Source organism: Porites lutea, chromosome 9 (genome assembly GCF_958299795.1).
Source record: "Porites lutea chromosome 9, jaPorLute2.1, whole genome shotgun sequence".
NCBI lineage: Eukaryota > Metazoa > Cnidaria > Anthozoa > Scleractinia > Poritidae > Porites > Porites lutea.
In genome coordinates, this window is record NC_133209.1 from 9,308,017 (window position 1) to 9,324,319 (window position 16,303).

At 38.6% G+C, this 16,303-nt stretch overlaps 1 protein-coding gene across 1 annotated transcript; it reads left to right on the plus strand.

Annotated features, from left to right (window-relative positions):
* The first annotated feature begins 5,918 nt into the window (after positions 1-5,918).
* Positions 5,919-15,555, plus strand: LOC140948854 (L-selectin-like). Its single transcript, XM_073398123.1, has 5 exons — positions 5,919-6,354; positions 9,760-9,903; positions 10,818-10,928; positions 13,416-13,510; positions 15,158-15,555. Exons 1-5 carry the CDS (start codon positions 5,919-5,921, stop codon positions 15,470-15,472), a joined length of 1,101 nt encoding a protein of 366 aa, XP_073254224.1. The 3' UTR covers positions 15,473-15,555.
* Positions 15,556-16,303: the final 748 nt, after the last annotated feature.

The window sequence follows — 16,303 nt, forward strand, 5'->3', positions numbered from 1 at the left end:
TCCTTTTTACTACGAAAAATAGCCCAACCTGGGGGGTAAAATGGGAAATATTAGACTTCAGAAAATCGTAGCGGATTTATTGGAAAAGCTTCGAAACTGGTACATGAATGGAACCGCCACCTAGAAATTTTTAGCCGTGCTCAAGTTACAGAAAATTCTAGGCAATATTTCCTTCTCCGACAGATATTTTAAAGAAAACAGTCGTTGGGTGCCCCTGATGATAAAAACAAGGGCCTCATAGTACTGTTTACCTGAGACGTGGTGAGAAAAAGTATGTTTAAAAGGCTGTATTACACGCCACCATATTCGTCGCCAAGATTTACTAGTAAAGTAAACTTGTCGAACACAGAAAATTCCGGCCTGATTTTTTATTTTGGCCTCTCTTTTAGACAGAGCAATGCAACTTGTAAATTGGCTGTTACCAATGACTATCGTGGCGCGTGTGTTTCTTAAAATTATATTTCGGGGTTGTCCAATTATCCATAGTCTCTCAAACGGAGCAATGTTGGAGAGAGTGGTGAATGCCACATTATGATGCAACAGCTAATGCAATAGGTAGGTCTATTTGTTTTCCAGGCCTAATCTACTGTGATCGAACATGATTGCTATTTTTGGGTGTACAAATAAGACTATTTAATAACTCGATGTAAAAGCTGTTTCACTCTTGGACTGTCAAATTATTTTTCTCTAAAATCACGTGGCCTTTACCTCAAACGTCACATGAATGTCCCTGATCTGTGGATTACAAGTTTATTGTTTGATTTAAATTATGAATTTATTAACGGGAGCTTCGCTTTTAGCCCTGGCTAAATCTATATATTACCCAAATATTGAACAAGCCCTTTAACTATACGCAAACGGCGTTTAAACGTTACCACTTCGGCATATAAATAGTAGCATGCCTATTTACTTTATTTATTTATTTACGTCATTCCCCGTCAGGTGTTTTTTCCTTAATTAAACCCTCACTTAGACCTCTGGACATTGGTACCCTCTTCGAATGTAGAATTGTAATCAGTGACGGCATAAGGATAAAGGAAAAAGAAAGAAACGAAACAAAACAATAAAACGAAAAATAAAAACACTGATCTATTATATATTTTTGTAACATGACGTGGTGTTTTAGTTTATATCTCACTTCCTTTAACCGAACGAGTTGCGTTGATTCCTAGAAACAGACGTGTCCTCGAATATCACACAAAGTCGCCCAAATTCAAATGTCTTTCAGCAAGTTCTTGAAGCTAAAACAAATCCACTGCCTGAAATTTCAGGTAGGAAACCGCTGGGTTGGATTCAAGTGCTACGTAGTGCTGACCCGCGTTAACAGTTTAGATCTTAATAGAAAAAATAATAAGTAAGTCTTAATATCTTTTCTTATCCACAACTTTTATCGCCACATTTGCTAATATGTTCAAAAACTTTATATATATATATATATATATATAATATCTAAAAAATCGTTTATTTGTTTTGCCTTGAAAGTTTGTTCCCTCGCCATGCTTCATAAGTGCTGATTTCCGTTCCCCTTCATACTCCGCATCACGTACTACCAAACTCCAATTTCCTACTTCCTCTGAAGGCTCATGGAGTGAATTCTCTCTCAACAGGTTTCTCAAATACCGTAAAATTCCGAAAATAAGCCTCGGGGCTTATATTTTTCAAAGGCCCTTTTTGAGGGGCTTATTTTTGGAGGTGCTTATATTCGGATGGGATTATCCACGGAGGGAAATTTGCGTTTCAAAATCGATCGGGCTAGCCGTATAGTTGGAAGTAAATTTATCGTTTTTGCTTTGTTACACTTTGTATTTGAGGGCAATTTTCCGAGTACAAGCCCCTGGGGGGCTTATATTTGGAGAGGCGGTTTAACGGATAATTTTTTGCGTTAACGGTTTGGGGGGCTTATATTTGGAGGGGCGTACACATGGAGGGGCTTATTTTCGGAATTTTACGGTATCTCTACAAATTTTGAGCATTACAGCAGGATATATAAGGGGAAAGCATTTTGTTCAGTTTGGTTTGGTAAACATTTGAATTCTTTAATCGTTAAAATACAACCGTAGTTTATCTCTTTCAAATTCTCATGATCTCACGGTGGCGTTGCAAATTACGTAACGCTAATTAACGCAAACACTTACGTAGGTCAACGCAGATTGGTCCGTCTGCTAGTCTGTACGTGAGGTCACGGCGGCCATGTTGGTGGTCAAGAACAAAAGCATTTCTCTCCTCTGGGAATTAAAATCTATTTTCATGTAAATTCTCATGTGAATTGACCGCCAACGTGACCGCCTTGTCACTTGGTTTAAAACCAGGAATAGAATTGCTTTCAGTCAGTTGGTTCGATTTTTCAGAAATGGAGATAGTATATACTTGTGTGTTGTTAGTCATTCTCGCCCAGTGTTTTACGATACAAGCACAGAAGCAGGAGGGTAAGAAAGATGCACCTTCCATAAAACTCACCAAAGCTGTACATAATATTTATCTAGTAGTAATCGTAGATGATAGAGTGCGTTCGAGGTTAGACAATAGAGTTTCATTTGATAAGACACTGATGTTCAGGAAGATGTCACAGAGTAAGGCGCGGTTCAAACGTCGAATTTCACATGTGCCGAATTTAACTCGAGAGTAAAATGCTCGTGAAGTGCAACTTTTGAATCAATTAAATTCGACTGTCTAAATTAAATGCAACGTTTGCCGTATCTGTGACTGAAACAGTCGAAGATTCGACTTAGGTTCGACTTTTGATTCAAGCGTCGCATTTCACGTGTCTAACTTAATGCATGAATTTTAGAAAATTATTATTATATTACTGGGAATATTGACAGCAAACAGAGTTAAATTCGACAGAGTTCACGTTTGAATCAAATGCCGTATTTAACTATTTTAGTCGACTAAAATAGGAATTAAGCTCGGCACGCGTAAAATTCGACGTTTGAACTGGGCTAAGGATATCTCAAACTTTAGGCTAACGGAAAATTTCTCACTAGGCAAAATTTGATATTTAAAGGACGGTCAGTACAAAATACAGACTGCAGACTGTTGCAGACCATTGTTTTCACCATGCAACTGAAACAAGACAGAAACAGTCCCATTGTTTTCTAACCCTGAAAACAATGGTCTCCAGTTGGTCTGCAGTCTGTATTTTTTACTGTTTATTTGAAAAAGAGGTTGAGAATATAATGCAAATTTGTATGAATAATTTGTACACTGCACACAAACGCGTCACGCAAACACTAGAAAACAAAATTCATCATGCTCGCCTGAAATTTACAATGCAGCCAGGGCGAGTTGTTGAACATCAAGAATCAGTCCACCAGTCTGTTTTTATTCGTTGCTCACACTAAACTAATTATGTGACTTTTTGCCTGAGAGCGGTCCTTCACTCAGGAAGCTTAAAATAACGGATTAAACATTTTTGACTTTTTACTTAGGTTAAAACAAAGTGATACGTATCTTGAGCCTGGTTTTCATATGTCGGGAAAATCACAGATGGTCAAGGATTTTTTTTTTGTTTGTTTGTTTGCCGACCGTAACAGATTTTGCCGATATATCGGATAAATGCCAGAAGTCTGTCCCAGATTCTCCCGATATTGAATCTGGCGGGAAATGGAAAGTGCGCCAAAATTGAAATTTGTACACAAATGTATGATAGGGAGACTGGAGCCCAACAATTTAGGGAGTGTTTACATGAGAAAACTCGCACCGGCGCGAGTTTCTTACGGGGATGACTTTTTGATCTCGGCTCACGTTTACATGATGTCTGGGTCATTTCATATCTCGTTACGTGAAGGTACACTTCATGTTAATAAAATACACGTGTGATTCAAAATCGGACACATTACGCATGCGCTACCCGTTCCAGTCTACGGGCAGACCAATTTCACACCGAAACATGTGGTCGTTTCGCGTTTACATGATACCATTGCGAGATTTCGTACCGGAGTGAGATTCTCGCCCCGGTACAACAACCGGGGTGAAGTCACGCCGGCATGGCATTTTGTGGTGGTATCATATAAACAAATGTAGAGCCATTTCCATCACCGATGTCCCTGACGGTACAAATTTGAGTTTTCATTTGTTGGGAATGATCGCCGACCATCGCAGAAATCTGGGACGCGTTGGGAAAATAGAAATGGTCCCGATTATCCAGATTTGTCCCCGTCTGATCCCAGACGATCGGGGATATCTACGATTTCGAGTTTTCATCAGCCAGCACTGAAATCTGGGACAGTCGGGAAAGATTAAAATCCCCGATCGTCTGGGATTTTCCTGACATAAGAAAACCAGGCTTAATAGATCAGACCTTATCATGGTTTTCGACGCCATCTTGACGAGTACACAAACGTGTGAGAAATTACAGTGTTTGTAGCATCTTTGTATGAGAGTCTAACGTCGAATAATTTCCGTAAAACGGCTTTTCTAAAAAAAAAAAAAAAGTGGTTCTAGGTCTTCTAGCGCATATAACGCGTTCAATTTTTTTCAGTAGAATCCTCTGGAGCGAAGTTTTAGTTTACAATTCATATATTTTTCAGAGCAGCCGTTCAACGAAAGTTATTCGACATTAGATTCTCATACAAACAATGTAATTTCTCACGCGTTTGCCTAAGTCCGTTACTGAACTTAGATGAAATTTTAATTTAGAGGTTAAAACCTCTCCTGGAAAGAACATAGCGTCGAGTATTGGCTCGGTTTAGGTAAAGAACATTTGGGTATTCTTAAACCTTTAAAACTTTTAAAGTTTAAAACCCTTTTAAGCATTTTTTGCTGATAGTTTCTGCTCTCTTTATAGTTGGCCCTGGTTGTTCAAAATGTGGATAGCGCTATCCATCGGATAAATCACTGTCCAGCGAATAAGTGTTAGGAAAACCAATTGCGCCAGTCCACTGGATATAGTTTCATCCAGTGGATAGTGTTATCTATCTTATCCATACCACCTCTTAATAAACTGGGGCTAGTTAGTGCATGGGCTGGTAGTTAATTATCATGAAAATATAGATTAATATATAGGTCTATTTTCATTATTTATTTACTTATTTATTATTATTTTTTTCATTTTGAAAAATATTGTCTTATAATTTGCCGGCGATACGAAAACTGATACACAGTCAATCAATCAATCAATCAATCAATCGATCAGCCAATCAATTCCTCTGTTAAGTGACAAACTAACATAGCAGTAGAGGAACCACTAAATGGGGACACTATAAATCAAAACAAGCACGTATTACAGTTATTGAAATAGAATTTATAGTTATTTACAAGAGTATCATTATTGACTAGAGGCCGAAGTATAAAATTATAAGATTATTACAAAAGCCAGTCTAACCCAATTCTCAAAGGGTTACCCGACCTCTGCGTTCCAAGTTACTTTCAGGTGTCAGTATTAAAGAGATCAAGTGTATATTACTCTATAGAAACGTTTCCTCAATGCGTGACAGGGATTTTTAACGTTTTTGAACATATCCCGGAGGCATATGCAGAAGCCTCCACTGGACGAAAAAATGAATCTGCACAAATTTTCTCTCGGCAGATAAGTCGCAAAATTGTGGCAAAGCTGAGGAGTAAAGATGGTACAAGGGTGGTAAATGCGAAATTTACTTCCCAACCCCATGTTTTGGTATGCAAATGTGGCATTTAACATCTTTGCCCCACATTTTACTTCTTACTTTTTCCATTTTTTTGTGACATATTCAGTGCAAGGAGAAAATTTGGCATGTGCAACATGCTGGGCTGGGATAGAGTCACACACACATAGTCTCCTTTAATTTTCCGACGAGCATCCCCGTCACTTTTATATGGGAGTCCGCAACCTCAGAGCAAACCATCCCCTTTGAAAATTTCGCACACGCAAACAACCGTTAACTAAAGTGCTCACCGTTCTCAACGTTTCTGTCAAACGGGTGTGAATACTTTTAATGAAAATGCCACTCTTGAAATACGATCTTCATGCTGTATTCGTTGCTTTGTCAACAGCGTTATGTCCAAGTGGCTGGTTTGAAAACCTCAGGTCCTGCTACAAGCTTTCCGAGAACGTCCTGAATTGGCAAGCAGCAAAGAAGGCCTGTGAAGACCTGAATTCTACACTGGCTATAATTAGCTCAGAAGCCGAACATCAAGCTCTTAAACCTTACATAAGAAAAAAAAAGAAAGTTACTTGGATAGGCTTGCACAGGAACCCCCGTGACAAAAAGCGCTGGTTGTGGGTGGATGGATCTCCACTCAACTACACTCACTGGGGTTACCGTGAACCCAACAATATTACTGAGGAGTGTGTAGAAATACGTCCGTTTGGGTATCACAACGGTGGATGGAATGACCAGGAATGTTCTGATATAACTCATTACATTTGCGAAAAAGGTAAGGAAGACAGAGCCTGATATACACTGTCCTATGAATTGCGCCGAATTTGCTCTCCAATTTTTTAAACCGCTAATAATATCCGATATGTTTGTTTTGTTGAATTAAAAGAAAGTCGGTACCTTCAGTAAGTAAGTAGTAAGTAGTTTATGATACACGTAACATCTAGGAACTAACAGTAATAACTCGTTCGAACGCCGGTGTTCGTGATATACTAAACTAGTCTAAAAACCTAAGTAAAAAACTTAAACTACATAAGATGTAATCATCATAAAAAAAAAACTATGAAAAAGAGCCAAAATTTAACATGAATGTTCAGAAAAAGGCAACGAACCATGATAACAGAGAATAAAATAGATTAAAGTCGAATAAAGATTATAAATTGAACTTTTGTGGAGCCTTTTTAAACACTTTCAGATTATCGGAGTTTATAATATATAAGGGTACCTTATTCCATAACTTGCTAGCTATAAATGAAAAGGACTCCGTGTTAAAATGAGGCTGTACCAGATTACTTCCCTTACCCCTTAAATTATAGCATAAATCCCTTTTAAGGGATGTATGTTTGGACCTATTGAGTTATAATTTTTTTATTAAGACATTTCTAAATCAACACCAGAGCTTGGTAATAACGACGGTGTTTCAAAGTATTCATAAGCTTTCCTAGCTTTCATTCTTGGACCTAAACAGAGTTCTTAATAAGATATAATAATTAGCATCCTTGAGTCGATCGCTCTGCACCTTACCCAGACCAACAAAAACTGTACCCCAGTATTCTGAATGTGAAACTAGAAACTTCTTATACAGCAGAATCACAGTGTTCACGGGGACAAAGCGCGATATTCGTTTAAGAGCTGAGGTCTTGGACTAAAAACTCTGTAACTGTGCCGAAATCTGGCCTTGTAGGAAATCTTTCTATGCAACGTAACTCCTAGAATCTTGAGAGTGGGATTCACTTCGATGGCCATGCCGTTGATGTAAAGGTTATGCTTGTATGTCCTTGAAGAAATTCATCGGGCTAGAACAACAGGCCATCGCTACTGCTCCCATAGACTGTAAACCTAAGCTATGGAAACAATATGTGGATGACATCCTAGAAATCATTAAGAGGGGAGAGTTGGAAGCTCTCACAGATCATCTCAACGGAATAGACAAAACAAACAGCATCAAATTCACGCACGAACCAGAGAAAATGGCCAGATCCCGTTTCTGGACATCCTTATCACCAGGAAGGAGAACGGATTTATCAAACCACTGGTTTACAGGAAAGCCCCACACACAGACCATGCAGTACCTGTCGTTTCAATCGCATCATCTACTTCAGCATAAACTTGCTGTCATACGGACGTTATTGGAAAGGAGTGACAGCATTGTCACGGAAGAAGAAGACCGTAAACAAGAGGAAGAACACATACGAACAGCCCTCCATACATGTGGTTACCCGGGTTGGGCGATAAAGAAGGTCAAAGAGCATAATGAACAGAAAGAAAGCTATTAGAAAAGATATAAATCCAAGAAAGAAAAAGCACAAGAAAAATCAAGGGGAGTGCTGACTGTCCCATATGTCCACTCATTCACGGAGAAAATACAACGTATATTCACCAAACACAGAGTAGCCACAGTGGTTAAACCTCAAATCACCCTCAGACAGGTTTTAGTTCACCCGAAGGACAAAGTTGAGAAGCAAAAAAGGCTGGAGTGGTGTACAAAATTCCATGCACCCAATGCGAAAAGCCATTTATCGGTGAAACAGGGAGACAGCTGGGACCCAGGATCACAGAACACAGAAAGGAAAAAGAAAAGATCTCTGAGAAAAATTTCACAAGATCTACCCGCAGAGCTTCTACCAATGAGCACCATAAATCAGCCATAACAGACCACGTCTGTCAGAACAATCATATTATGAATTGGGAAGCAAGAGATAGAAATAGTTGAGCAGGAAGGCGACAAGTTTAAGCGATGGATCAAGGAAAGCATATGTATTAGATCTAATACTCCTACTATGAACAGGGACGAGGGTGCCCATCAGCTTTCTCCCATATGGACACAAGTGATCTCCACCCCCAAACCAGGGGGAGAGGGGGCGTCTACAGAGTGACTTTGCGCGTTTATCGCAATAATTAACACCTTCAGAAGCCTATTTAAGGCTTCAGACACTTTTAATGTTTTCCAAGTTTTGATAAAGATGGCTGACAGTCATCGAAACTGGCGGCATCATTAAGACGTTAAGACTGGCAATGTTTCGAGAACATTTAAATCGATATACTTGTATGTTGAGCCAAGGATCATATCTTGAGCCAGTAAGTGCTATTCATTGAGAGTAAACGTTGTCCGACCCATTGAGACAACGTGGATAAAGTCTCATTGACCATGAACTGTAGACCTAAGGACGAAGCATCAGAATTGCATCCGATGGTCAACATTGGCATATAGCCTTAGTGCCATATTCGGGGCACTGTAGTTCACGTCGTTTATGTATATGTTAAATAATAATGGGCCACGAAGAGATCCCTGGGGGACACCTACTTTGACCCATTTCCATTCAGAAGAAATACCCTCAATCTCTACCCTTCGCGGCGACGTTCCTTCAAATACTCACGAATTAAATTGGTAGCAGTAGTTGAAAAACCGTGGGCTTTTAATTTAGCCAACAAGAGATTGTGCCTGACACTATCAAAGGCTTTGCTGAGGTCCACTGCAACAACAGCAACAGATTCTTTGACATCCAGGCTACCAAGCCAGTCCTCTGTCATCTTTAAAATGGCTGCAGTAGAGCAAGAGTGACCCTTCGAAAATCCAGAGGGATTTTGAGAAAGCAAAGGGGCTATTGCAGCATATATTTGATCATAACCAGTCTTCTCAAAGACTTTTGAAAACGTAGTTTAGATGAAAACAGGGCGATGATAGGATTTTTTCAGACTTACTGCCCTTCTTGTTTACAGGAATGATATTATACTGCCCTTCCACTAAGTGGGTATTGACTGAGTCGTGATGAAATAACTTATTTCGTCTGTAATGATCGGTGCAGATACACGTAGTAGGCGTAGAGATGTTGTCTATACCGACCGACTTCCTGAGATCTAGGTTTGTCAAGATGTTTCTCATCTATTCAATGTCAACTGTGTTGAGTGAAAAATCATGTAACTGATCACCACCCATTATTGACATTACACTTGGATGTCTAGATCGCCAGTTTCCAAAACCTCAGTATCATGATTTACAACATCGACAAAATAAGAATTGAGGCATTCAGCCACAGGTCTAGAATCTGCGATAACATGATCCTCCTCGCCTTAGATAACCATACCCTGAGTCAAGAATTTAGCAGCAGAGGCCTCATTCCATCCCAGAAAGAAGCCTCATTGTTTTCCACAAGGGGCCTCATTCTTTCCCATTCTTTTTTAGTAGGCAACGTATTGAGAAACTCTACCTTAGATGTCAACGAGTGTGCTGGTAACCCGTGCAAAAATGGAGCAACCTGTGCCAACACTGTCGAAGGATTTAAATGCACTTGTTCAAAAGGATTTCAAGGAGAAATCTGTGATAAGGGTAGGAGTTATAATTGTGTCGCTGATTAGTAAGCCGTAGTAATTAGGTACAACTGGTGAAGATATATTCCTTTGAACTAGGTGAGGAAACTGTGGTTCACACCGATGAAATGTACACAGGAGATTACACTGCTCACCAATTTTTTCCAGTTGTTGAGAAATTTAATACTCTCTGGCTCTTTTACCGCTCCTCCCAAGCAAACATCTCCTTGATACTTTAGAATTCACAATGTTTTTGCTACCGCGTCAAGCTACGAACTAGAAAAAAACAAAACAAAACAAAAAACAACAACAAAAAAAAAACAAATGAGCAAAATCTAACAAAAATAAAATTTTGTGACCGTCAAGTGCTACCAAGACAAAGAAAACATATTGTCTTAATTGTAAGCGGCGGGAAAAGACGCGGGCAATTCTTAGTTTACAAACTAAAACGCCTCCTCTGTGTAACTTACGTTACTGTGGCAACGGATTGCCAAGTACTACACCAGGTGAAAATTACACAAGGTGTTAATTTTACACGTGCGTTCTGAAATAAATGTCGACAGCATGTACCTTCTTTGAATTGTTTTCGTCCGTCTTCGCTTAGATAACTTGGTAGAGCACGATGAAAAAACTTGGCTGCCGTACTCCAAAATAAAGCGAATGTAAATGATAAAAAATAGAATTGGCTCTCTTGTAACAACATGCCATTTCTTAAGCAATCTAACTAATTTGGACATATAGATATTCCACTTTAAATCACTGCCAAGTCCTAACTGATTTCACACTGTTCACAGTCTCTAGGGTCTGACGGTTAACACAGGTAGGGTCAAAATCTGGCGCGTTCAGTTGAGATCCAGTTTTATAGCCCGAACTTGCTGACTAAAACCATTTCTTCTTCAATATTTACATCGACTCACTGACATTCCTGAATAGTTTCATCCTCAGATGCGTTGGAATGCCCTCTGCAATGGAAGAATGGGGTATTATGGTCTGCTACTAGAGGAGGACAAACAGATATCAAACCTTGTCCAGAGGGAGCTACAGGTTAGGAATGAGTTTTTAGATCATGATAGCCATGACAAACTATATATATCCGCATTAAAAAAGGACAAAAATATAGCTAAATAAATTTAAAATGCCCAGAGTTTTACCAAAATAAGTGGTATAAAAATAACAAATAACACAGTCAAAGAAGACGTACCTATAAAACAAGACATGTTTTCAATGCTCGACAATATTTCCCAATTACATGCATTAATTCGCTTTGATCGGGTTATCAGTTGAGAATTGAGACATATTTCCACGTGCACGGAGGTACATATATGTTGTAGTTAATTTTTTATCTCAGGTAATTTTTCTTTTTCTTTTTCTTTTGTTTTTGGGTATGATAATGTATGCTAATGATGTTTAAACAAAAGAAAAAGAAAAATTACCTGAGATAAAAAAATTAACTACAACATATACTTTCATATTCTTTAATCAGCACCTACCGGCTGCTTGAATGCGTAAGGCTAAGCTAGGCCTAACGTCGAACTTTTCATGAGACGAACTAAATTCTAGTTTGGGCCGACCTAAATTAAGTTTTGATCATCTGTTGGATCAGACGTCGAACTTAGGACGCATCGAAACAAACAATTGAATCAAACCAGAAAGTAATTTTATTAAATTTTATCCCCAACGAGCTGAGGCTAAATATACCTTATCAAACAAGTTGTTAACCTTCGGAAGTACAAGGGGGGGGGGGGGGGGGGGAGGGGGGGAATGCCCAAGAGAACTTGTGCTCTTTTTGCAAAAGGGAATCAGAAACTATTAGACATTTCTTTTGGGACTGCCCTTATTCGAATTCATTCTGGAAATGTATTGAATCATATTATTTTAGGCTGCGAAAACAACTAGTTCACCTAACATTGAAGGAAATTTGGATCGGCTTTTTATCTTCTGAATGTCCCTTGCTTAATTATCTTATACTTATAGGGAAAATATATTTATGGAGTTGCAGAAGGAATGAACTACTCCCAACCATAAACAGTTTTAAAGTTAGAATAAATGGTAAATATGAAATAGAAAAATATATTTGCACTAAGAATAAGAATTTACAAAAATTAATGGACAAATGGACTTTGCAATCTAGTTAGTTTTTCTTCTTTTACAAAAATGATTAGTTTCTTCTTGTTTGAATAGCGCTTGTAAAATAACAGTAGGCATACCTTGTGTGGTGATTGTGCACGTGTGCTTCGGTGTCTAGTCCGTTTGTGCATGTATGCTTTGTGATAATAATTGTAATTGTTGTACTTTGGAATAGCAAATGAAATAATAATAATAATAATAATAATAATAATAATAATAATAATAATAATAATAATGTAAAGCGCAAAAAATACTATTTCTCGCGGTTTTAACCTGCGAGTTTCTAATTCTTGATAAAATCCAAGATGGCGGCCAATATGGCGACCATTGTTGGTGAGGTCCCAGGCCTCCCGCAGCACCACCACACATAAAATATAACTCATCTTGTTAAGAAGATCAAAGGCTTTCCACTAAAGGTAACATATCAGAAACTCCGGGGAGGGGTTCCATCCCCCCCCCCCCCCCGCCCCCTTGTACAACGGTCCGTGTACTTCCGAGAGTTATTTTATCAGTTTAGTTCAACGCATGTGAAGATCGACATTTGTCGTGTTGGACGATCCCTACTCATTCAGACGAACTTCACTGGGCCAGACCTCGAACTTTCATGAACTTAACTCACTAAGTTCAGCAACTCTTATGAAAAGTTCGACGTTTGGCCTAGTCCTAAGTCAAACGTTTTTTCAGGTACAGCATAGCTGTTTGCAATCTGCCAGTCGTTTACAATGTTTTGAGCTCGGGGGCATGTTCCATAAACAAGTACAGTATGTTGCCCAGTATCCGGACACTTCAGTTTAAAATTGCAATAACTTTCCTTTGTTAATCCCAAGAGCTCTGAAATTTGGCCCAGAAGAAAATCTATCTAGTCCTTAATATGACGAAAGACAGTTTAACTTTTTTGCCTTTGTTTCCATCGCTAAATTAATATTTTTGCAGAGCTCTTATGTTGCCCAGTATCCGGACAGCTGGCCCAGTATCCGGACACAACAATAACAACGTAATTGTACATAAATTTCGACAGGCAAGCGACTTATAAGCTTCTCTTGCACTTGCAAAGTAGTCTGGCAATTGATTCCGAAAATATAACCTAGCATCGTGAAATAAAACATAACAAATGACTGGGGTATGGTGGGGAACGCGAGCGGCTGTTTTAAAAATGGTATAATTTCTCACTTCTTTGTCTAGGAACTTTTTCACTGATTTAAGGAAGGCATCGGTGGACATGCCGAAGCCGCAGTTTGCAAGCTTAATTAGCCAATCTGCAAACAACTTTCTTTCTTCATTTTTTATTTAAAGAAAAGCTTGGGGAAGGGACCTCAACCAGACGGTCAAAGGTCACTTTCCTATTTAGTCTGACCTGCAGTGTTGATTTGCAAGTTTACTATTTACACATTTCTTTCTTTGTAGGCTCTTCGTCGCGAACGTGTTCTAAGGCAGGAAATTGGAGAAAACCGAACTTTACAGGCTGCGCTTCTCCTGAGTTTCTCAAGCTCGCTAACATGGTATATTGTTATCTTATTTGAGAACAGGAGACCTTTAAAAAATTAACAATTAGAATCAACAATTAGTCGCCGAAGGCGACGTGAATATCGGCGAATAGTCACTGAGACGAAGTCGAGGTGACTATTTACCGATATTCACGTCGCCTGAGGCGACTAATTGTTTTAGTATAATTACATTCATGATTATTAGAGAAAATAAAATTATTGATCAATTTCCGACTCCGAAACATCAATAAATCTGGCTGCCATTTTAAAAACTGCTAGCCTTCAATGTTATAATCACCGCGCGATGATTATAGCGGGATAAAGCAAAGCTCCTAGCCAATCATAGCGCTCTATTTTCGATAATCATCAATCTAATTATACTAATAGAAAAGAAAGAATTTTCCATTTCAAATTGATAAAAGAAACAAGAACAAAAACAAAAGAAAAAAAAGAATAGTTCTGAGTTTCTTGTTGAGTTTAGAAGGAAATAAGTACAGGTAATACCGACGAGTCATTAGAGAGTTTTAGATTCGAGTTTACCGCGAACCTCCAACCGCTGGAGGTCACGTGACAAGTCTTTCGCGTCACGTTTAAGGTTTACGACGTACGTTTTCAACGTGGGGAGGTAGGTTTTCACGTATGTCATTTACCTGAAAGCTTTTAGCGTATAATTCTTGTTTTATCCCACGTAATGATACAAAAATCTTGTGGAGCAAGTCTTTATCCATTAGCAGAGGCACAAATTCGGGCGAAATACTAAATTTGATAAATCCTATGGATCATGAAAACAAGTGCCATTCACGGCTGCTTATTCAAAATGGCGGCCCTAATCTAATCCACCGCCAATCTAAATCGAATTATATTTAAACGTCGAACCGCAAACGGGTAACCGCAAACCGCGGTTAGAGGTTCGCGGCAAACTCGGATCTAAAACTCTCTAATCTTTGTCGGTCTGTTTAATTTTGTCCTTATAAGTTTCCGTTCGTGTCTCTGTAACACAGTGTTGTTAATAATGGTTATTTGCGCTATTTGCATTGAACCTTGGTTGTAGGCTATTTGCACGGGGCATTGCTTGCTTAGTGCAAATTAGGGTTTTTGTTATTAAAACCTTGCTGGGATTACCAAATTACAATGAGGAAAAAAAAAAGCGAAATGAATTCTGGTCTTACTGGTAAAAAGAAGTCATCGTACAAATGGCCTAAAGTATTAAATTCAAAAATATAGTGTTAGATATGGCACCAGTACAATGGCTTATAAGAGTTCGTCCACACGAATCTTAATTTTTTTGAAACCACAATTTTTTCTCTTTTCTTTCCGTTTCCTTTCTTTATTTCTTATCTCTTTATTTCTTTCTTTCTTTATTTTTCATTTTACACGAGGACCTTCCGTCTACACAAAACTGAGTGAACCCACTTGTTGAAACTGCATCTTTTTTAATCGAAACTGTACTCTCCAGAATGTTTTGTTTTGTTTTATTTTGTTTTGTCTTTAGTTTCTTTTTTGGTTCTGTCAGATTTGCAAATTCTTGTAGGCGATTACCACCGGATATTTTCAAATTCATTTAATTATGCCTTTTTATCCTGTCTTGGCTTGTATGGACGAGGCCTTAAAAGTAATACTTCTTTAACCTGAACTTCATTCTAAACTGCCCTTTTCATTTAGACGCACGCAATTATGGGTGGCCTTCATTCAGACCTCAATGTTGGACAAGTGCTTTCAAAACTATTCAGTGTTACACAGCCAAGAAATAACAGTTCCTCAAGACCGGCACAGATCTATGGGGGAGACTTGATTATAGCAATGGATATACTTTTTCAAATAGCTGAATATAATGATAGATTTGGTAACGTTAGTTCGAAAGAAGATTTCCAAAACTACGTAAAAGTGGCCAGTAATTTATTGGAACCAGTAAACAGAAGAACTTGGATAGATCTTGATACAGTAAGTCTGTTGACCTGGCATTATGCCGCATGGTAACAGTGCCATTTCTTGTTTACAAGACTAGCTTCTTTAAGATATTTCTCTTCAGCTCATGTCAAGACATCAGATATCAAAACGTGACTGAAGATTCGGAGATGCAGCAGAATTCTTAAACTGACTAGCTACTGCTCATTGCCTACAAAACGTCCCCTTACACGTGTCCTTATATTGTGATGCCTACAATTATTTCCAATAAACACCGCTTCTCTTCACCGATCAGCTAGCGAGATTTAGGTGCGTGTGTCCGCGCAATTTGAATATTACAACCTGTGATCAGAAGTTCCTTTGAAACAAAAAAGAAGAAGAAGAAGAAGAAGACTGAACCACCTCACCACGACCTTTTTTTTACTATGCATGTTAAGTTTTATTTGTTCTTTATAGTTGATGTGTTTGTAAGTTATAACCTATCCCTCTCTCTTTACGTTCTTGGCTTACTAATGTCTTGTGAGTAACTGTGCCCATTTTTGTAGGTAGCTCTCTTTAAAACGTTTTACTATATAAAAGGGTATGGGATTTTAATAGAGCCGAAATCACTTGTGGAACCTGCCGATAGACAGTTAAGACATTTAGATATTTGCCTCCCTCATCTGCAGGGGTTCAAATGAAGCGTGCACAGATTCTTAGTGCAGGTGGAAGTGCAAAACTTGGTTGGTAAGCGACGAGGGAAGCGCCATTTTGAGTTCTCGTGCTTGCGCTCAGCCGACATCCAATAACGCCCCATCGAAGTTCTGCGGAAGAGTCTACACAATAAATTTTAGAGCTCAAAAGGAGGTCGGACACGTCTTAAACCCTTGTCCTTATAAAAAACCTTACTGTTAAAGTTTTAAG